Genomic DNA, 23,822 nt, shown 5'->3' with positions numbered 1-23,822 from the left:
AGAAAAATTGTCTACAGAGTGTTATTCATAGGTACTTATTATTAACATCAGTTATATTTATAGTTATTTTTGATGAGATAATAATTCATATACATATTGGAAAATGATTTGAAGCTCTCAAAAGTAAAATCTTTTTCATGTTCAAATCCTGTTTAGACTAACCACACCATAATCGAAACTTTGATTTTGCTTTTTCCAGTTCTAGAGAAAGGTATGGACCCCTTCTTAGGTTTTTGTTTTATTTCTATGTAGAATGTATAACTTAAGGCGCGTTTACACCGGAGTTTGAAACACGAGTTGCAAACAGAAGTTGCAAACATCTCTATAAAAACGTGCATTTTTAGACGAAACATTTCGCTGTTGCAAACAGTTTTTCAGTGTTTGCAACAGAAATTTTTGTTTTCACCTGAAGTCGGTAAAGATCAAAGGGAGTTGCAAACTTTTGTTTGCAACACTAGTTTCGGTCACTATGTGCCGTTGAAACACGAAACAGAAACATTTCCCTGCCATCCCCTACGCTGCCAGTATAAAGTATAATAAAATTGTCAGTGATTAGTTCTCAAAATATGAGTTATTTAAAAACTAAATATCCCTAATTACCTTTACGTTATCTCCCAACAAACCTATCTGAAGCAGATTAGTTCCTAATGGTTGTATTATAAAGTTAGGGGAACGATGTTTGCGCATGCGCACTAGCACAAATGGAGTTTTTACGAAAACCACAAATATTTTAATTCTGCATTTTTTAAGACTCAGCTTAATGCTATCGTGAGGTTAGGTTAGGTTAGACTATGTAAACCACTTTTACCTGGTAAATAAACCACTTTTACCGGCCTGCCACTTACTACTTAAATGCGCCAACTTGGTCACCTAACTTTATAATACAAGCCTTAGCGTCTAGTATCAGAGCAGCACACACTTCTGGTACAAATAAAGCGAAATACCAGTAGTAGATTTATTGCTTAAAATTATAAAAATATATTTGCCATAAAATACCCTAGGACCTTTTAGGGGCGAGAGCGGGGGGTTCTTAAACAGGTTCTGAGTGTTAACAACAATATTTTATATTATATTATTTAAAAATGGCTATCGATATCAAATATGAATTGTTATCGATAACCTGCTTCGATGAATTAGTGATACTCGATAACTTGAAACGATCATCGACATCGATCAAAAATGACCGACGACATGACGAGTGAGTTGAGGTTATGTGTTGATTTATCCAAAGTTTGAAGCTGAATGTTATTATAAAATTTTAAACTTTTCATCGTAAGTAATTTTCCAATAGTTTGTATTATTCACTAGAGTATTTATGAACTGATATCATTTACTTATAACATTTTATTGGAACAGCTCCGCGTGCGTCATACAAGCATGGAAGTGAATGTGAACGATGTGGTTTTGCCTGGTGACAGAGTTTCATCTGGTAACTTCAAGAATTTGCCTAAAAGTTCCAAAATTCTTGGACCTGGATTGCGACTTTTTGAAGGACAAGTGTACGTGAGTAAAGGTGGAGTTTTAAAGCAAAATAAACAGATTTTCTGGGTTGAAAGTCAGAAGAAACGGTATGTGCCAGCCAGCGATGAGTTTGTAATCGGGATTGTGACACAAAAATCTGGAGACTACTTCAAAGTAGACATTGGTGCTAGTGAATTAGCTTCTTTAAGTTATTTATCATTTGAAGGAGCTACAAAAAAACTTCGGCCTGATATCAAAGTGGGAGATGCCCTTTACACCAAAGTTCTCACCGCTAAACGGGACATGGAACCTGAGTTGGTATGTGTTGATTCGCATTGGAAAAAAGGACGGTTAGGTCTTCTAAATACAAATGGCTTTATTTTTACTTGCAGTTTAACACTAACCCAAAAACTTCTGTCTAAAAATCATCCCTTGGAAAAAATGGCAGAAAATAAAAAGTTTGAAATTGCTGTAGGTCTAAATGGTAGAATCTGGATCAACGCTGAACCAAATATTATAAAATCTCTAATCAATACTATATTGGAACTAGAACTTTTATCTGAGGAAGATATTATGAAGAATTGTGCTGCCATTTTCAACAAAAATTGTTAAGAACACTGGTTTTGCAATAATTACAAACATGGTAAGTTTTAAAAATTGTACCTAATCAATTGTGTATGCTACTCAATTTGTTCATTTTTTTAGATATTACAAACAAGTATTAATGATGTAATAAAGTGTCTTCTAAAAAAATCCATTAATTCATCATTATTATTCAATCAAAAAAATAATAATTCATTGTTGATAGTAATCCAGATAAACACAATCCGATTTAGATCTTGCAGCAGGCGGATCCAGGGGGGCCCCCACTTTCCCAAGTGGTATTTTAGAAAAAAATTGAGTGTGCAGAAAGTATCATGACATTAAATGAACAAATCCAAAAAAAATTCAATATTAAAAAATAAATCTCTCAAATGCTGTTTTCGATTAAAAACTTGAATTATTTTCCGTGTGTGGGGAGTTGAACAGGGAGTGGGTCCCCCGGCCGACTACCCCAATCGCCCCCTCACCACCAGGTCCTGTGCCTGCTACCATTTATTTATCTACTTTTTAAGCAATCGGTTAATTGAAGCACAGCATTGAAAAACATTAAAGAAAATCGATGTTTTCTACATGGAAATTCATGAAATTTGACGTAAGAAAAATCACTGTCCGCCAGTTACATTTGTGGCTTTGCAATTCACATTGAACTAATATAATTTTTTATATTCAAGAAATATTTTTGATGCAGACCTATAGAAATTCAGGGGAGGAAGTAGAAAATTGACTATAATGTGCAAGTTATGTTATTACAGTTTCAATAAATTTTCTAGATTATGCAGAGATTCCATAACATTAATATTTTTATGAATTTATTGTCATTTTGAATTTTGAAAATTCAAATGATATTTTGTGTGGGATAGCTCAGTAATTTAGCTCATTTCTTTATATATTACAACAGTTGACCTATTTAAAGTAAAACAAAAATAAAATATAATCTGACATAACTTTTAAAGCATAATGTAGTAGTATCAATCCTTGACTTTTAAACAACATATCAATTTGTGGTTGAGAAGGTTAGACCATAGAGGATCGATTACATAAAAGCCTGTTCAATTTCAACCGTTATTGAATACCATCAACAAAGACCTACTCTGATTGGTTCTCGAGGTATTCAATAATTATTAAAATTGAACAGGCTTTTGCTGCGTAACCGAGCCTATGAGTTTAAAAAACTGCATCGACTCTCTATAAAGTAAGTTGAGAGCAGAGAGTATAGAATGTAATTGTATATACAGAGTGAGTCATATGTATGGGAACCCCTCAATAAGTTGAAGACAGTGTAAAGTTTTAGTTTTTTTACTTGTAACTACAATCAGCTGCCATTTTGGACACAAGCATCATAGAACTTTTTTATTGATGCTTTTTTTCTTGTTTCAAAAATGCCTTTAAAATTATGTACCTCACAATGGTTGTTTACATTTAAAAAATATTCGAGTTACAACCCCCAAGTCACCCTTATGAGGGATTGAAATACAGTTGTACGTCAAAAGGTGGAGTACTCGACTAGTAACTTATCCTGAAAGCTACAGTATATCTGCAAATGTCACCAACTTATTGAAGGGTTCCCTTAATACATATGACTCACTCTGTTTATTGAATTCAATAATGTATAAATTCTATTCTCTGTGGTGGAGAGGCAAGTTTATTGTTCACAAACTTTATCTAAAGCTCCATCATCAAGCTTCTCACCTACTGCTCAAGGAATTGAACCGGCATCCTGTTGTGCAAAATGTGGTATGACAAGTTGATCCCTAGTTTGTTGGTGCGGTGGCGGGCGGTAGTTGAAGGAAGCTAACTGGGCATATCTGACTGCTGTACCGTATTCCTAATTATTATAAAATTACGACGTGCTGTGATGAGATCCACGTTATAATGATAGTGTTTGATTAGCAATGATATTGCTATCCGTGTCTATCGTTCAATAAAGCGGATAGCTATATATTTCTCGCTTTACTCTGTTGTCAGATCGTCTTTTTAACAATGTAGAATCAATAATTAATTGACAAAATCTTTCATCTTAATTTATTATGAAAATTCATCATTAAACTATAAAAAATATGATTTCTTGCTTAATAAAAAATAATTGATTATTTTTAACGAGAATGAACAGTTAATATTACATCAATAAACCTGAATCAGCTACCATCTATAGAAGGCATTGACAAAACAGAGGATCGGTAATGTTTTTCTCCTATCTTTCTCCTATCTTTCTCCACTGCCATTTTAACGTCTGATTAGCAATGATATTGCTATCCTTGTCGATTGTTCAATAAAGTGGATGGCGCTATATATTTCACGCTTTACTCTGTTGTCAGATCGTCTTTTAACAACGTCGAATTGATAATTAAATGACTAAATAGTTCATCTTAATTTATTATGAAAATCCATTATAAAATTATAGAAAAATATAATTTATTGCTTAGTAAAAAATTGCAAATAAATTTTAAACGAGAATGAACAGTTAATAATATTACATCAATAAAACTGCATCAGCTACCGTATATAGAAGGCATTGACAAGACTGAGGATTGGCAGGCAACGTTGTTCTCCTATCTTTCTCCACTGCTATTATAACGTTGACCCCTCTAGTGAGGTCCACTGCCATTATAACTTTGACCTCACTAGAGAGGTCCACGTTATAATGGCAGTGGTGGAATATATTATAATAGGAAAACAGTATTCTAATTCTTTGCCTTGCCGCTCTCTTCTACAGAGGATAGCTAATACCGGTATATTTTTATGTAGGCTAATAATAACTGTTCATTATTGTGAAATAAAAATAAATTTTATGTTTTATTCGTCAAGAAAATATATTTTCCAATGATTAAACAATCAATTTTCATAAATGAGATTGAATATCTTATAATATAATTATATTTCTACATAAAAAAAAACAGTCTGGCAACGATTTTCTATCTGGAGCTAGAAAAAGATAGCACTATCTTGATTGATAGACAAGAATAGCTTTTGTTTGTGAAAATTTGGGAGAAGACTGTTTTCTTCTCCCATTTATTATAATTATGATTTGTGATTGTCAATGAAATAACACCAATGTTTTTCAAATACTACTATCATATAACATGGACCTCACTGTAGCAGGGAAGCGACAGTGGGACCTTGCCAGTCTGTACTTCATGTACATCATGAATTTTCAAGAACAGTCTGAATGTCTGATCGGATTTGGTACCAAACGATCGATCTTGAAGAGATAAACTCAAGCATATGATACAATTGAAAATACACTCATAGTTCAGGAGATGGTTATTGAAATAATATCACAGTCATTTCTGGAATATTCAATAAAATGTTCTGAACTTTGCACATTTTCTGAAATAATCTCAATAATGAAGCTTACTTTGCCGCTTCACCTCTCACCTTTATCCCTTGTATAGTGAGGTCCACGTTATAATGACAGTATTTGATCAACTTCGGTTTTGCTATCCTTTTCTATCATTCGACAAAGCCGGTGGTACTATCCTTTTCTAGGTCCACAACGATACCAATTATGTTTTGACAGTGTAAAAATATAATCAACTAATGCAGAGAATTGACATCGCTATTCTCCTATCTTTTTTCACTACCATTATAACGTGGACCTCACTATAGCTCTATGAATGCTTTCAAGAACATAAGCAGACAGTCAAATATTACAACGTAGAATTGATTGATTCAGATGTTCGCATCCAGACAGGATACAGTGAGAAGGATACTGGTACCTTGATAATTTTTCTGTAATCAATTTGCGCTTCTAGATTTTTTTTCAATTGAAAGTTTTAAAAAGCTGGATATTGTTTTTCACAGTCAATTTTGTATGAGAAATGGAAAAATAATAGAAAGGCGGAACTGTAGCAAAATGAAATTATGATCAGCTGATTCTTGGACAGGAAGAAACACAAACTGTGATTCAGTGAACAGGTGAACACTGAACAGTGCAAGATGTCGGCAGAGAGTTCTGTTATCGTCTCAATTTTAACTCGGTTTTGGTTGGATATTAATGGTTTATTAGCAATTATTTCTTTTCAAACAATTATAATTTATGTTCACAGTGATATTGAAATCATTGTGTGAAAGTTTCATCGAATCATTTCCAGTGGTTTGTGCTTCGTAGACCTATGGCGTTGTTTTGGTAATGTACGTTACTTTCCAATTTTTTATACTTAATATTCTATTTATGAAAACTTTATTCATTACTTAGGCCTAACACCTATTCTTTTGAAATATATTAAGAATTTGTCATTTTTTATTTGAATTTGTTTTTAATAATACATTGTAGGCTTCTAAAGTCTACTTCACACTTCTGCTAGGATCTCAATGTAGGTACTTTGTTGTTTATACTAACTTGGCCTATCTAATTTTTTTGCTTTCAAACAAATATTTTTGGTATTTGTAATATCCCTCATAGAATTAACCCAAAATTCAAATAAAGTTTTAATTTTCATGCCTCATCAGATTCCACTTCATTATAGTTGACTTTCAATGCTAAAGTGTAATTTACGACCAAATATTAAGCTTTGGGTTAATGTTGGCCTAAATAATCTATTTTTGCTAGTTAGTTTATTTTATTTTGCACTTTCCCCCGAAATTTTACCTATACCGAAAACAAGCGTATTTATTATGTTTCTGTTGCCACATTGGATCTTTCCCATAGTGAGGTTCACGTTATAATGAAAGTATTTTATTAACATGGTGTTGCTATCCTTGTCATTCATTCAACATGGTAGAAAGAGCTACCTTTTCAACTTTGCATCGTTGTCAGATTGGTTTTAACAAGGTAAAAGTATATATTAACAAGATAAATCAATCTCAATTGTGACATTTATTATTTCATAAGCTAACTGAAAATATATTTTATTTGCGAATAAAATGTAAGCCTAATTAATTATTTTGAACAAGAATGAACACTTAATATTACATCAAATACACCGGTATCAGCTATTCTCAATAGAAAACAGTGGGCAAGGCAAAGGATCGGCAATGATGTTCTCCTATCTTTTTCCGCTGTCATTGGGCCCGTTCTGTGTACATGGAATGTGGTAAATTGTCCGATTCACAAATTACCAAGTAAAAAGTTCCACATTCCATGGGAGGAATTTTGACAGATTCTGTTCCAGCTCCAACTTTCTGCTCCACAGTCGAAGTGTGGTAAATTGCCCGACCTGGTACAGTTCCAACAGGTTCCAACTATCTGAGCTCTCATTGGTCGATCATTGTAGTCTGCTTGCTTCTCTGCGCATGCGCTGATAGTTTGTTTACCATTGCATAGAATACATAACCAACAATATGATGTTTGATAACCATACATTAAATGAATTTTTATCGATAGAAAATTTGAGATTAATGGAATAAAAGAAATTTACACTTTTCTAGACGGTAGGTTTGTAAAACAGCCTTTCTTCATTCACGCAGCTAGTAAACGACACATTTTAGTGTAGGCCTAAATCAACTTTATATGTGTGCGCCAAAAGCTTGAACCAACGATTTTGAAATGGCGTTCCATGGGAACATTTTGCACTAGTCACGTGATGGAACAATTTACGATTGGAACTGGAACAATTTACTGTAAACAGAACGTACACATTATAACTTGGACCTCACTATAGTGTTAACATCTCAAAGGTAGATTCCCACATAGGCTGCGTGACTCTCAGAATCCAGTGAAGCTGCTGGATTTCGTCTTGGACAGCAAACTCAGCTGGAACAGTCTTTACAGCAGGTAACCAGTCGACTCTCCCGCATTTGCTTTATGCTGCTCAAGATGAGTGGCCTGGTGACTGAGAAGTACCTTATAATGATGTATCACGCGCTCTTCCATTGCCACATCACCTTGGGTTGCTTCTGTGGGGTCATTCAGCGGGGGCTGCTGATGTCCTGAGACTGCAAAAGAGGGCTGTAAGAATTATAACAGGCAGCGGGCAGCGATAATCTTGCTCACTGCAAGCTCATCTTTGCTCGCCTTGGTGTGCTGACGGTCTTCAGCCATTACATCCTCCTGTGCTTGGTGTATGTCAAGAGGATACAGCATGCTCTGGCTGTCCGAGTGACTTTCATTACCACAACACCAGGCACCGCGAGCTGCTGGATGTCCACAGGCGACGTCTCCACCGTTCACAGGCCAGCTATAGAGTTTCTGCACTGAAATTCTTCAACAAGATGCCTCCTGGTGTGAAACAGTTGGATGAGGCTGCCTTCAAGAGAGCTGTCAGGAAGCTACTTTGTGATAAGGCATATTATAACGTAAATGAATTTATGAGTGATCTGAATTTATTTTAAATCGTTACTGTTTCATCTGCCATCTGAATAGTTGAATTTTACTGTCCTTGTGTGCATCAAAATATTCATTCAAAGAGTAGAATGATTTTCTCTCCAGGCAGATCTCAACTCTGTTTCTAGTAAGCAATACCCTTTCATTCATACTACAACAGGTAACCAGCGGTCTCCCGTTTTTGCTTCCTGCTCTTCAAGATGAGGGGTCTGGTGACTGAAGGGTGTCCACTAACGACAGGACAAGTGTGTACATACATGCTCGTCATGCATGTTGTGTCATCAGCGAGAGGCTTCGAACAAAAACAGCTGTTTAATAACAGCTTCTAAGGCTGGTCACTAACGGTACCACATGAATTATACACATCATACATTGTTGTGTCATCACAACAAAAGGCTTTGAGCTAAATTTTTAAAGGTCAGGTTCCTGTATCTCCGATTTTTTTATGTTTATTCTTCGCTGCTCTATTTGAAGCTAAACTAGTAGTCTGTGAACAGTAGACCTCACGCTCAGTAAGTTACATTGACCTGTTGTTATGTTTTCTCAAAAATTAATAAATAATTCATCAATTTAAAATGTCTAGAAAAAATCCTAAATAAACATAGAGCTTTCTGTCCTATAGTACCGTGACGTGTCGTCCCGGAATGTGAGTGTGAGCGCTGTTATCAGGTCTGGCTGCCGTCGATACGCCAATCGAATCAACCCATCAGAGAACATTCTGTGTTGTCGTGTTGGCGAAAAATCGGTGTTTTGAAATTAACAAAATGAACTATCATAATGCTGATTTCTCACAAACTTCATTTTTCACTTTTCATGATTTTAGAAATCAATTTATTTTCAATTCGTTGAAAAGAATCAATTTCGTCAAAATCAATTTGTTGCAATTTTAATAATCAGATTGAAAAATAAAAATGTAAGAAAAAAATTTCCATCAATAACTCCAAACTAGAATCATGGCCTCAGCTTATGGAGAAACTAGGTTAATAGACAACTGTCGACTAATGTTGATGGAAAGATACATTTTCAAGATGTTCGATGTTTTTGAACGGGTAGTATTATAGTCCACTAGACAGCTGATTTATGATGAATAATTCTATAGTCTGATTTTTACTCTAATATTGGCGTATGAAGGAGGCTCCTTTTTCCTTTTATATTATCCTTGAAATGCAACATTTACAAAAACCTTGTATATACGTCGACGCGCAATTTAAAAAGTAACATATCTGTCAAACTTCATGAAAATCTATTACCGCGTTTCGCCGTAAATGCGCAACATATAAACATTTAAACATTAAGAGAAATACCAAACCGTCGACTTGGATCTTAGACCTCAATTATTATTTTATCATGATAATTTGTAATTTTCCAGTGGCTTTTTCATTGTTATTGGTTGTTTATTCTATGTTGGAAGCCTCTTGATGATGACAAAACATGTTTGTTTATAATGCATGTCTTACAGTTAGTGGCCAGTTTAATATAAAATAAACAATCTATAACAATGAATAAACCACTGGAAAATTACAAATTATAATGATACAAAAGTTATTAACCTCAAATAGAGCAGCGAAGAAAAAATACCTCAACATCTCTTCCCATACAATCGAATTATCAAACAATTTTGTTTGAAGCCTTTCACTGTGATGACACAACAATGTATGATGGCATGGATGACATGTGCATTCTATCCACTAGACATCGGATCTTGTTATGATGTATCACGCACTCCTCCAGTGCCACACAACCTTTGGATTGCTCCTGTGGGGTACACTCGGATGATGTCCTGAGGTAGCTGTGAGAATCATAGGGGTGTGATCACATTGAATGCGTCTATGTGCAAGTGCACGTCGAATCATGCATGAGCCGAAAAACAAATAATCTCGAAAGTGCCATTGAATCACGGTGTGACTTGCATGTAGCTACTCACACTGAACGCAATCAGCAATGCATCACTGCACGCGTTCAGTGTGAGTGTTCCTATAGTGAGGTCCACATTATAATGGCAGTGTACGATTGACAATACTGTTGCTGTCCTTTTCTAACATACAACAAAACAGATAGCACTATCTCTCTCTCGCTTTGCAATGTTGTCTATTTGCCAGAATATTTTATATTTACTTTTGACAGTGACTGTACAAAACTGAACAAAAAATCTTTCTTCATTCTATTAAAATACTTGAGTAGACAAGTTGTATAATTGATTTAAAATGTATTTTTGAAACGATGAAATAATTTTCAAACATTACCGTATGAGAAGCACAAATTAAAATAACTGAAATGACATTTTAAAAGTTGAATCATCCTAGGCTTCATCCATGCTTAAGTTAGCCTACCCGTATAGGTCAGACCTACTCGTACCGGTATAAATAACATTGAAAAGTTATTTCAGAATTAATCCATTTAAAATACTTATTTTTAAAAAGGATTTCTATTATTTAAAAAAGAAATTGGAATAGGATTCCTACCAAATAACTCAATTTCTGTTGTTTTGAAATTCACAAAGAAACAATTCACTTGGTCACAAAGAAAAGATAGCTTAAGCTTTGGTGTCCTGACGGTCTTCAGTTATTACATCCTCCTATGCTAGGTGTGTGTGAAGAGAATACAGCATACTCTGGCTACCCCTAGTCACATTCTCTATAGTGTGGTCTACGTTATAATGGCAGTAATATCGGGGACCGAGCTTCGCTCTGGAGTACAAAAGCATAAACAATTTATTACGAAAGAAGAAATTATAATAACAGAAATGTTCTATCTAATCACAGTAAATTGAGATTAATTCCCAGAGGAATGCAAAAATTTCCCTCACAAAGGCCCAGTTGCAGAAAAGCTGGTTAAATTTTAATCCTGATCAACTTCACGTGAACCAAATTAGAGACGACCATTTCAAAAAGATGGATCTATCATTGATAATGATAATTATTATCATCTGTTTTTCCAAGGATGAATAATAATTATTCTTTTAATGTCCTTCAGCGAGTTTTCCCAGGGATGAGGCCTAGCGTAATCGAATCTTTATATTATAAACCTACTATGTTCTAAATTTCGTGAGAATCGTTTGAGCCGTTTTCGAGATCCGGTGAAATACAAACATATAAACATCCAAATATCTAAACATATAAACAGAAGTTGCTCGTTTAATAGCATAGGATTTGATTAACATTAGGGTTGCTATCCTTGTCTATCATTCGACAAAGCGGATGGCGCTATTCTTCTCTAGCTTTGGAACGTTGCCAGATTGTTCTTCAACGTAGACATGTTATTAATTCACAAAATATTTGATATCATCTATTGTTGAATTCTATCATTGAAAAATCTAATTTTTGGCGAGTAAAATATACTTCATTGTTTTTAACAAGAATGAACAGATGATATAACATCAGATATACCGTTATCAGCTGTCATCTATGGAAGGCAGTGAATCGACAACACTGTTCTCCTGTCTTTCTCCACTGCCGTTATAAAGCTTGTTTGAGAGTGGTATTATCATAGACATTTCATTTTACCCAAGCTATGAATGTTATTGCATTGTTGACGTTGACGACTATTCTACTCTATTAATTAAAAAAATATATATATTATTAGTATCGATTAGGATCGCCAGCCCGGCAGCCAAACCTAGTATCTCACTGGTTTCTGAATTTGCTTCATACTCGGCCGCCAATGGTTGCTCTCTGGCGACCCACTGGTGGCCTATTGTAATACAAGCCTTAAGGGGCGTTTACATTAGTCAAGTTTACTCGAATTCAAGAGTGTTGTATAAAGAGAATCTATTTTGCAAAATTCAAGTAAATTTTACTAGAACAGAAACTTGAATCCACTATACCAATGTAGATCCTTCTTCAAGTTTTGTCGATGTTGAACATGTTTGACTTTTGGATTCAACTTGTATCTTGAAGGTATCCAACTGAATAGAAAAGTATGATGCAAGGAAAAGATGAATAGTAAGAAGAAATCTTTGAGATTAATTTGATTTTTCAATTTATAATTATATATTTTTGTGGTTATGAAAATTTGAATGCAACCAAACTTGACTTATGTCAGACCAACTTTAAGCCCTAACTATACGGGCATCTAAGGCCGGACACTAACGACAGGACAAGTGTGTCGAACGGACATGCTGTTCAGAAAACTTGTGTCACGGCCAAGGGCTTTGAGGTCATGTTTTTGTGTCTCCGATTTTTCTTGTTTCTTTTCTCTTCACTGCTCTATTAGAGGCTAAATTATTTTTGTATCATTGTTATTTGTAATTTTCTAGTGGTTTATTTATAAGTTCTTTTAGAAACGATTTTGCTAGATCAATATTGTGTGAGTTGATAGAAGTATTTTCTAAAAGCTGTATGAAATGTATTATGTTGATCAACGAGTGCTTTTCAAATAAGAAACATAGCTTCAGCTGAGAGTTTGCAGTTCAACGTTAGTATTATTGCATAGCCACCTCTAATACATAGCCACCTATTATTGCATACACCTCTGTATTAGAGGTGTATTATTTTGTAACCCTTGAAACAATTTTCTCACGTTTCTATGTTTGTAATTGTCGAACTTGAAAAATGGATATGCACACTTAACAACTCTTATGATCTACATAACAACTCTATAACATGTTTAACTTGATATATTATTGTCAACTCTATTCTGTTAGGCCGTTCAATAATAGTGTTATAACGTTCTATAATATTGTTGTGAACGTTTAAGGAGTCAGGTGCGGTGACTTGAACTATTTTCAAGTATTGAATACTGAACCGATATACGGTACTGTTTATGAAATTAACTCAAAGGCCCGGTTGCACAAAAGCCGGTTAAATTTTAACCGTGATTAATTCCACGAGAACCAATCAGAGAAGGAGTTTTTTAAAAGATGGCTTCTCTGATTGATTCTCGTTGAATTAATCACGGTTAAAATTTAACCGGCTTTTGTGCAACCGGCACATAGACTTTAATTCTTTCAATTGTATACTGTTTCATACTTTTTCAGCTACATGCTTTTCACCGAAAATGATGATATTATAATATGCAAAAGATGTGCTTCAAAGTTTGACACCCTAGATCAGCTAGAAGAACGAGGGAAGTCAATTCGATCTGATCTCTTGACCGACCTTGAGATAAATTATGAACTCGAACAGGGCGAACTCAGCAGGGGATTCACGCCGCTAATCAGGAGTAAAACACGTCCCGCTTATACGGTTACTTCTCACGACTCACACGGTTAGTTGATGATTTATTATTCGAAAATAACTTCATATTTTAATTATTTATCTATTTTTTTCTTCTCTTGTATTTCTATAGTTTTATTTTTAACAATATTGCAATTGTAAATGACATTGCTCATTGTATTTTATTTTCATTGTATAATAATCTTGTATTGTTGTATTTGTGAAGGAGACACATTAGGGGTAACCTGTTGTCTCTATAAATGAATAAATTTTCCAAAAATTGATGGATAGAAAATATAATAGAATAGTGTATTTATTAGAATAATCTGGAGCTATACGATAACTTTCTCATTGTCATCTCTGTCAAGAATGAAGATTGTTTCTCAGTGAAGAGAATGTCTCTCCTAATAAAATAATATATTTATAATATATTCGAGAGATTCATCTCATTTAAAGGTAGCTTACTCTTTTCATGACTAACATATTATAACTTCAAAAATTGAAATATACATATTTTTTTAATTTTCACGTTCTCCATAGTTCCTCGATGAAGATAAAGAAAAATGGTTGAAGATGAATTATTTGAGTCAACTGAGTATGTAGGCTACAGTATGGAATTCTCTATAATTTGATGCCAATCACAAGTTCCTAGCGATGAGAAAAGTTGTTGATTTACAAAAAAAGAATTGGTAAAATTCCACCAAATTCAAGTAATTGTTCCACAAGTTTTTGTCATTGGATCATAAATTCCATTATATCAGAAACCACCTGTTTGTAGAGCAATGTGATTTGCATTCTCGCAGTTGTTTCAGTTCGGGCATTGTCGGTTGCTCTCGGTCGGCTTCTCGCTGTCAAGGTCAGTGGTAGGAATTGGCCTTATAAATAAGGTTTAATTTAAAATATTTTAAATTAAAAATAAAATATTGTAAATTATAATTCTGTCTTGTAGATTCGCGCCAAATTCTCTCCAAATTCGCCATTTCTAGTTTCGTGCTGAATGGTGAAGCTTCCGTGCAGAAAGGTGACTTACAAGATTTGAGTTGTGACCAGAGCGCCTACCACTCAAGGCAGTTGTACAAATTCAATTTCACTATAGTAGTTGGAATTTCAACAGATAAGCAAACAAAAGAGAACTGTTTTATTTACGAATATGATGAAACACAGGAAAAGAAAGGCTCCAATGAAATAAGCTCAGCTCTCTACCATTTATTAAATAATTTCAACATCCCCAACAAGTAAAAGTCCTTCGTCTTGTGTCTGATGGGTGTCCAGGACAAAATAAGAACACATCAATGATGGAATGTTGAGCTAGACTCAATGTTGTCATTAGGTTGTGAACAAGGTTGTCATAACTAATAGTTAACTAATAGTTTACGGAAAAATAGCACCCGCAAGAAAAATCTGAGCGCGGAGTGCGAGTTGTGCTTATTTTTACAATGATGAAAAATACAATACCGTAAATTTTTGAGTATATTAATTATAAAACAGAACCAGAAGTAACAATGGCATATCACAATGATAATCCTCTTGTAGCATAAACCTGAGTCACAATGATTAACTTCTACATTAAAAACAACATATATATATAACAATAGTGAAGCAGTAGACATTACATAACAATAATCGACCTTGTAGGGGAATTTATTGTAAAAATGTAGGGATATACTCTCCCTTTATTATTTTCCCTCATTTATTTTATTTTTATTTCTGATGGTGATCTGCAGAAACCCTAAAACTCTATTTGTTTTTGTATACTGTATTATTTTCTATCATGAAATAATATTTCCTGTTTTCATAAAATTTTCTAGATTGAAGCAAATGTAAATCAATATGATAACAGCAATACACTGAAGTTTAGATGATTATTCACGTATTTATTTTTTTTCCCGGATTGAATTCAGCTCAATTTATAAAAATCAGTTATTCATTTATTTAAATTTTTTTTATTCTTCAAGATGGCAGCTCACTTTTTAGTTTGAAGCAAATATTGTTAGATAGGGTTACTGTTTTAAGGATTACAATATAGTATTTTCTTTCAACCAATCATCAAATTCTCTAGTGTGATATTTTTGCAGCTCATCTCTACTATTCTCATTGGAACTAACCGCATAATTTATTCATTCTGTATTTGAATTGTTTCCTGCATACATCTAAGTCTACCCTTTGCTGGTTTATCGTTATGCCTCGTAGGTTGTATGATGTATCTCGTATTTCTAGTCTGAAATTACTTTTGTATGCATATTGGATAATATGCGACCTGCGCTCATGAGATATTTCAAAAATTGATAGACCTGCCTCCACAATGGCAGTAATATGACGACCTGCGCTCATGAGATATTTCAAAAATTGATAGACCTGCCTCCACAATGGCAGTAAGCGTTGCCAACTCTCTTCCTTTGCCACTGCCTTCTAGAAGATGGCTTATACCGGTATATTAGATGTAATATTAACGATCAATTCTTGTTCAAAGTAATCAATCATATTTTATTCATCGAGAGAGTTTATTTAAATCTTTTAATTTGGATTTTCGTTTAATAATAATTGACCGAGCGAAGTGAGTCTAAGATTCAAGTCGACGGTTTGGCATTTCTCTTAATGTTTAAATGTTGCGCATTTACTGCGAAACGCGGTAATAGATTTTCATGAAATTTGACAGGTATGTTCCTTCTTAAATTGCGCGTCGACGTATATACAAGGTTTTTGGAAATTTTGCATTTCAAGGATAATATAAAAGGAAAAATCTGGTGTGGCGCACTCATACAACTTTCCTTGCCGTTACGAAAATTGATTACCTGACGCTAGTGTTCCCGCGCATCTAAAGTCTACTAATTCAAAGATCTGAGCCAGCTGCTGTCAGGACAATAACGCTGGAGACAAACGATGTCTGCTATCTCTTCATAGTGAATGATTTCATAGAATCAACTGTTGCCAACACTTTGCAATTGAAATAATCACATTTTATCGAATTTCGAGCTTATTTTCAATTTTAGGTGAAAATGTTACTAAAAATTAGTTGTTGAGATTTTCATGCTCAATCTTTTCCACTTGAAATTTTCTGTTCAAATTGTATCTGAAGCCTGATAATTGGGAATCTAAAATCAAACTTTGCATAGATGAAGTGGAGCTCCTGAATTTTTTAAAGATATGGGACTTATGGCAGTTGATAGAGCTTATCAATGACTATTTTAGGTATAAATTTGATCAAAATCGTTGGCGCCGTTTTCGAGAAAATCGCGAAAAACCCTGTTTTTGACGACATTTTTGCCATTTTAGCCGCCATCTTGAATTTCATTTGATCGAAATTGTTCGTGTCGGATCCTTATAGTGTAAGGACCTTAAGTTCCAAATTCCAAGTCGTTCCGTTAATTGGGAGATGAGATATCGTGTAAACAGACGCACTTACACTCATACACACACACACACACACACACACACACACACACACACACACACACACACCAATACCCAAAACCACTTTTTTGGACTCAGGGGACCTTGAAACGTATAGAAATTTAGAATTGGGGTACCTTAATTTTGTTCGGAAAGCATACTTTCCTTACCTATGGTAATAGGGCAAGGAAAGTAAAGAGGAGCCTCCTTCATACGCCAATAATAGAGTAGAAATAGAATTAGTCGATCATAAATCAGCTGTCAAGTGATTACACAGATGATGTGTGGAGAAGCCAGTCTATTGCTGTATTTACATAACGTCTACAGTTTCAATCAGGTACTTGTGGATGAGAATACTGCGTGAGGTCTACTGTTCACAGAACTACTAGTTATTCATTAATTAGCATTCGAATGAATGCAATTTCTCATTAATTTCCATCTATAGACTGGCTGGCCGCTAAGGCTTCGTATAGAATGAGCGCTGCTGTCCAGAGATTGTCAGTTTGTTGTAAGGGTAAGCATACCTGACTAGCAATTAGGAGGTACTGGATTCGATTCCCGGGCTGGCAAATAATTTTTGGATAGTAGCTCTCATCGAATTTCCATCTAGCTGTTAACCCTGTTGTCAATATTTGCAGTAGCAAAAGTGTTCGTGATGATTTTACAGTATTTTCGTTTAATAATAATCATTCATTAATTAAATTGAATAAATTCAATTTATCATTAATTTCCATCTGTAGATTTTTAATTTATTCAATGTTGTTTTGCAGATGGTGATGAGATGACGTCATGCAAGTTGATGGAAGTGAACCGGGCAGTGATAGAAGAATATTTGCAAAGCAGGTTAGTGTCGTTGTCATTATTCATTCAACTTGAACTTATTCTACTATTCCATGATTAGGGAAATCCATGCACAAGTAATTAATACAATGTTTTCCTTTCTGAGTGGCTGTGAAGGTTATATTGTGGTAGTTATCCATAGTTTACTGGATAAAATACTAGATATTCACAGATTAGATGAGAAAAATCTATGGTTGGAAAATATCTAACCACAGATTTAGATTTGAAAAATCTTTGGTTGGACAATTATTTTTTTATTCGGTAATTCAGTGGTTGACAATATCTATTTTTTTACTCTGTGATTCAGTGTTTTAGTTACTGGTTTGGCTTATAATTTCTACTCAGTCTATTCACAATTGAAGTGTGTTTTATAGAAGGTAATTTCGGTGTATTGGATTGGTTGAAAACTTGAAACAAGCTGGTAGGCTTTCATCCTATGCTTTACGGGTTGCTGAGTCATTGGGCCATATGAATAAAGTTGAGCATTTGCTCATACTTCTAAAATATGGAGCATTTGCTTCATTTTCTATAATAGACGTGAGCAAAACCTTTTGCTCATCCTCATCAAAAAAATAGTTTGAGCATTTGCTCAAAAGTAAAAGCTTTTGCTCAAAATTGTATGAATAAAATAGAGAATTTGCTCAACTTTTGAAGCAAATGCTTCAAAAAAGGTGAGTCTAGTCTAGAGCAGCTTATCATCTTTTGCTCATAGTAAAATGGCTCAACTAATTCGTATGAGGATGAGGAAACTATACCAGATACTATCATAACGAATAGTGTAGAACTATAAAACTCTTTTTAGATTCAACCATGATATATATCACCATTATTCCTACAAAAGAATAAATACAAAAGCTACCTGTTATAAAGATAGCCATCATAAAATAGGAAATAGGCATTTAAGAATATGAGTGTAGACGATTACAAGAAGGCTATTGATATTATAAGAATATGCTGAAGATTATTATAGAGATGACATTTTTTCATGCTATTATTTCAAAATTCTAAACTCAACTAACCTAAAACTTTATTCATAAAAATAGAAAACAGAGCAGACGACGCAAACACAAGCGGTGCCCCCTGTTTGCATATTTAGCGCTTCCGTGAGCTATAAATACAAATTAAGGCTACAAAAGCGAATCAGCTGATAATGTTTAAAAACGAATCATAATGTTTTATCGTCTGATAAAATACGTGAGTATTTGCTCCAGAGTTCAGGAGCATAAGGTAAAGCTTATTCATATCAAAATGAGCAAATGCTTTTGCTTCTACCTTTTGCTCATGAGCAAAACCTTATGCTCAATGCTTTTGCTCATGAGCATTTGCTCTGGTTTTATTCATGTGGGTCATTGAAATAGCTAGAAAAGTGGGGTTTACATTAGTCAAGTTTCTTTGAATACAAAAGTCAAGGAAACTTGTCTAATGTAAATCCTACTCCATCCAGTAAGTAAGCCAGTAATTGAAACATCGAATTGATTAATTTAAATTTTACTGAAGAATTTTTCAAAAGCAATGAAAGTCCCTGATGCCGTAAAACTTGATCAATTTACATGCGGCTCGCGTTAATATTCAAACAACTACGTTCTTGAATTACAAACTTCATTTTATTTTAGTAATGTATGTGATTATGTTTTATTTGTATGCGACTTGTGTCAATATTGTCAAAATTACAATGCATGAGATGAATAAAATTTAATGAATACGACATTGCATAGAAATTGAAAATCATGGATAGTGACTGCATCCCTTAACTGCACTATTATACAGAATGTTTCTGAAATAGACCGAAAAACTTTGTGAGGTGTTCCTCATATTGAAATAAAGGAAAACGTCCCAGTAAACATGGGTCCTGTTAAGCTTTGTTACTGAGATGATGTGGCGGAGATTTCACATTTTTCTTCAAATTTTCAATTTTATTAATTTGTGGCAGTCTTATGAAGGTACATGAATAATCAATTCTCATGTAATACTAGCTGAGGAATCAATGCTATTTAGGACTGACCCATATTCATTGGAACGTTCTTGATTTTGATGTTAGGAAACGAATCACGAAGTTTGTCGATCTATTTCAGAAACACTGTATTTCTAAAGGTGCGTACAGATATACGCGCCGCGAACATGAGCAATTCACTTTTAATCAGCTGACTATATCTGTATTTTTACAGAAACGGTAAGATACAGATATAAAAAGCTTGGCATCAGCTGATTAAAAGTGAATCGCTTATGTTCGCGGCGCGCATATCTGTACGCACCTTTAACCACTTGAAAAACTAGAAGTGCTAGATGAAGTACTAAATAATGCAGCAGCACTTAGAAAATTAATTCTAGTTCTGAAGTTCTTGATAAGGCAGCTGCACTTTGCACTATTGGGTTAAAGCTAGTTTATTCATGACATTAGTTTTATACTTTTCGCACTTGTGTATGGTTCCAAGTTGCGTCAAGCGCTCGGGACCCACTTGGAATGGTGACCGTTTGTAAAAGAGAGCTACATTATCATGACATTGTTTGATCTCATGAAGTAGCCGATTCCACTCGGAATAATATTATTGTAACTAGCAGGTAACCCGTGCTCAGCACGGGTCTAATTAAAAACTTGAAAAACTGAAAACGACCTTGGAAGATTTTAAAATACGCCTATCACCATCATTGGTAAATCAAGAATCAATTTTCAAAATGTCAAGTTAATCAGTTTAGTAGTTCAGACGTGATGATGCGTAATTCATGAATTTCCCATCCCGTACGTGTATAAGCCAATTCTTTTCTTTATTTTTTCTATAGATGTAATAAAAATGGTGCATTTTTGTTGTTTTCCAGTTGGGAAGTGAACACAAAATAGACATCGCAGCCACAAAACAACATAAGTAACTTATCATCTGCTTTTACTCCGTCATCTTCTTCTTCTGCTGCTACTGCTACTGCTGATTCTTCTGTGCTGAGAAATCAACACTTGGACCCTTGTAGCCGATTGCTTGATAACTTGCATGTTTATTTTCTAATATTAAAGTGTCAAATACGCCTACTGCCCATGAAAACGAAAGTTAAAAAAAATACCAAATTATTACAGTTTAATATAGAAAATGAAAAATTATTGAACTAAACTTTTCATTCCAAATAGATTTTATATTTTTCTTAAAGTTGTGAATTTGTAAAATATAGTAATAACCTGTGTAATTAGTTGTAAACAAATTTTAAATGCTATAAATATTCATTTGTACTCAATTTTTGTAACGATTTGCCAACTTTATCAATGCTATTCCGAATTTATTAGGCTTAGTTAGATCGATGTATATTTATTATTTATTTATTGCTACTGTGACAATTTCGCATCATACTTGAGACTCTAATCGTTTACAACCTCTATTTATTTCTCGATCTCAAAAATAATAATTCAGAAGTTGACTGCTATTTCTTTGCTTTGGATAAGAATGTAACTTACTTGCATTGGAATTTTATTTTCAATAAATCTTATTTTTCCAGAATACTTTTCTTTCTTTCTTTATCCGGCGCTACAGCCCTAGGTGAGACCTGGCCTCCCCCACAACACGCCTCCATTCCTCTCTGTCCACGGCTCTTACTTTCCATCCTCTCACCCCCCTCTCACTCGGTCCACCCACCTGGTCCTTGGCCCACCTTTTTTTTCGTCTGTTTCCAGAATTCAAATGACGTAAATTATCCTGGAAACTCCGAAAGGATGGTCGGATTTGTTTGATTTTGGTACCAAATTAAAGTCTTACATTTAATGAAATTGAAGATAAACGCCCATTATCAACTGAACTAAACACATATAGTATTAAATGTGTGTAAGCAATAATTGGTAATGCCTCAGTTACTCATGCCTCTTGCTATGTTTTAACTTTAATTTCCTGTTACATTTCTAAAATACAAATGAGCTCAGTAGTAACATAAATCATGAGAAATTTGAATTTCCCGCTCAAATAGTATAAATCATGAGAAATTTGAATTTCCCGCTCAAATAGTATAAATCATGAGAAATTTGAATTTCCCGCTCAAATAGTAGCTCATTTGCATATTAGAAATGACCAGATTTCTACCAGGGCATCAGAAACATTCAAGAGGTACACAAACGAGATCAGTGTTGCGGGTTGCCTATGCTTGCATTGGAAGGCGTTGAAAAACCTGCTACCTCTTCAAGTGTTCTGACTCCCTGGTACAGAATTAAAAACCAACTAAAATACTACCAGGGCAACAGAAACATGCAAGAGGTACTGACAGATTTGAGCGGGAAATTCAAATTTCTCAGGATTTTTGTGACTACTGAGCTCATTTGTATTGGATGAGAATTAGAACAGCACAGCAGAAAAAAGCAACAGGTAACAGATTCATTTTTCATGAATCCAAAAATTAATTAAAATCGCTAAAACTCTCAGCAATGATATAATATTTGACGAGAGAAACAATATAATGTCATCACATTGGCGAAATTCCTTACCGTTCATTAGATATGGCCGTTTGAAAATTTGCAAATTTCATGTTTGAAGCCGCATAACTCATCCTGTATAGTAGCTGGGAATGCCAAATTTGGCTCCGACATTTCTCAGTTAAAGCTTCATCTATGGTGCAAATTTCAGCCGAATCCGAGATACTTCTTTCTCATTTTGTCATTGATTTGTGAAAAATAAAAATCGCTCAAACTTCGTGACCTTATTATTATGCTCTTTGATGCGAGAAACACGAATCTGGAATCAGATTTGCAAAATTCCTTACCGTTCAGGTGATATGACCATTTGAAAATATCATGTTTGCAGCTTCATAACTCACCCTGTATAGAAGCTGGGGGTGCCAAATTTGGCTCCGACATTTCTCAAGTCAAGCTTTATCTATGGTGCAAAATTCAGCCAAAGATTTTCTCAATTTTATGTGAAAAATGAAAATCGCTCAAACTTCGTGACCTTATGCTCTTTGATGCTAGGAACACGAATCTGGAATCCAATTTGCAGAATTCCTTACCGTTCATTAGCTATGGCCGTTTAAAAATTTGTGAATGTTATGTTTGAAACTGCATAACTCACTCTTTATAGTAGAGTCTGGGGGTGTCAAATCGGGCTATGGATAGAGGTTGTCCCAACAAGTGTCAGGCTATAATATGAGACGTTTCGCTACAATACAGGGTGAGTTATTCACTGAAACTTGAAATCAGAAAAATCACTCATCTTCAAATGCTCATAACTCAAGAATAGAAGTGAATTTCGCCAATGTGATGACATATTACTGTTTTCCTCGTCAAGTACTATCCTGAGAGTTTGAGCGATTTTAATCTCTGACAATTTTGCAAAAATCCATGAAATTAATTCATGGATTTCATGATTTTCTTAAAAAAATGAACTCTTATTCGACATATTGATTATTTATTGGTAACATACAAGAAACATACATGTTGTGACAAAAGTTAAAACAATGTTTGTAGTGAACAGAAATAAATAAGTAGGCTAATGACTGAATGAGTTATCTTGCGCACAAATAACTCTAAAAAAGAAGATGTTGCCTGATTTACTATAAAATAGCTCGATGCTTTTGTTGTAGTAATTCGATTCCAATAACCTGAACATCAGCTTGCAATTAGCTGCTGGCAGTCTGAAAAAAAACAAATTCCAATTACTCAACAGTTTGGGGTAATTCTAATGATTCTCTCCCTGTCATTGACTTGATTCTCTGGAATCTACAATAATCTTTAAATCTAGTTCCAAAAAAAGTGTTTTTTCGAATCATTAACTTGTTTTTGTGTGAATAAATTGACAAAAAATTACATATTCATTTCAACTGTAAGCAAGCAATATCAAGGAAAATAAAAACAGGTAAGGAATCATTATTTTTATTGACTGAGGTCTAAGATTCAAGTTTGGCATTTCTCTTAATGTTTATATGTTGCGCATTTACGGCGAAACGCGGTAATAGATTTTCATGAAATTTGACAGGTATGTTCCTTTTTTAATTGCGCGTCGACGTATATACAAGGTTTTTTGGAAATTTTGCATTTCAAGGATAATTTAAAAGGATGAAGGAGCCTCCTTTATACGCCAATATTAGAGTAAAAATCATTCTATAGAATTATTCATCATAAATCAGCTGACAAGTGATTACACAGATGTGCGGAA

General features: G+C 34.3%; 2 protein-coding genes across 3 annotated transcripts; both read left to right on the top strand.

Moving 5' to 3' along the window:
- Positions 1–1,168: 1,168 nt before the first annotated feature.
- Positions 1,169–2,436, top strand: LOC111044461 (exosome complex component RRP40). Its single transcript, XM_022329622.2, has one exon. It carries the CDS (start codon positions 1,378–1,380, stop codon positions 2,071–2,073), a length of 696 nt encoding a protein of 231 aa, XP_022185314.2. The 5' UTR covers positions 1,169–1,377; the 3' UTR covers positions 2,074–2,436.
- Positions 2,437–5,979: 3,543 nt separating this feature from the next.
- LOC120353362 lies at positions 5,980–21,188 on the top strand. 2 transcript variants are annotated; one of them, XM_039436776.1, is made up of 4 exons: positions 5,980–6,190; positions 13,302–13,531; positions 17,640–17,712; positions 20,524–21,188. In XM_039436776.1, the coding sequence occupies exons 1-4, from the start codon at positions 6,177–6,179 to the stop codon at positions 20,543–20,545; spliced, it is 339 nt and encodes a 112-aa protein (XP_039292710.1). In that variant the 5' UTR covers positions 5,980–6,176; the 3' UTR covers positions 20,546–21,188. The 2 variants fall into 2 exon arrangements, with proteins under 2 accessions (XP_039292710.1, XP_039292711.1); XM_039436777.1 differs by having other exon boundaries at positions 5,988–6,195.
- The last annotated feature ends 2,634 nt before the right edge of the window (positions 21,189–23,822 follow it).

This window comes from Nilaparvata lugens, chromosome 10 (genome assembly GCF_014356525.2).
Source record: "Nilaparvata lugens isolate BPH chromosome 10, ASM1435652v1, whole genome shotgun sequence".
Lineage (NCBI taxonomy): Eukaryota > Metazoa > Arthropoda > Insecta > Hemiptera > Delphacidae > Nilaparvata > Nilaparvata lugens.
Note: the sequence above shows the minus strand (reverse complement) of the source record. Positions and strands in the feature narration are given on the sequence as shown.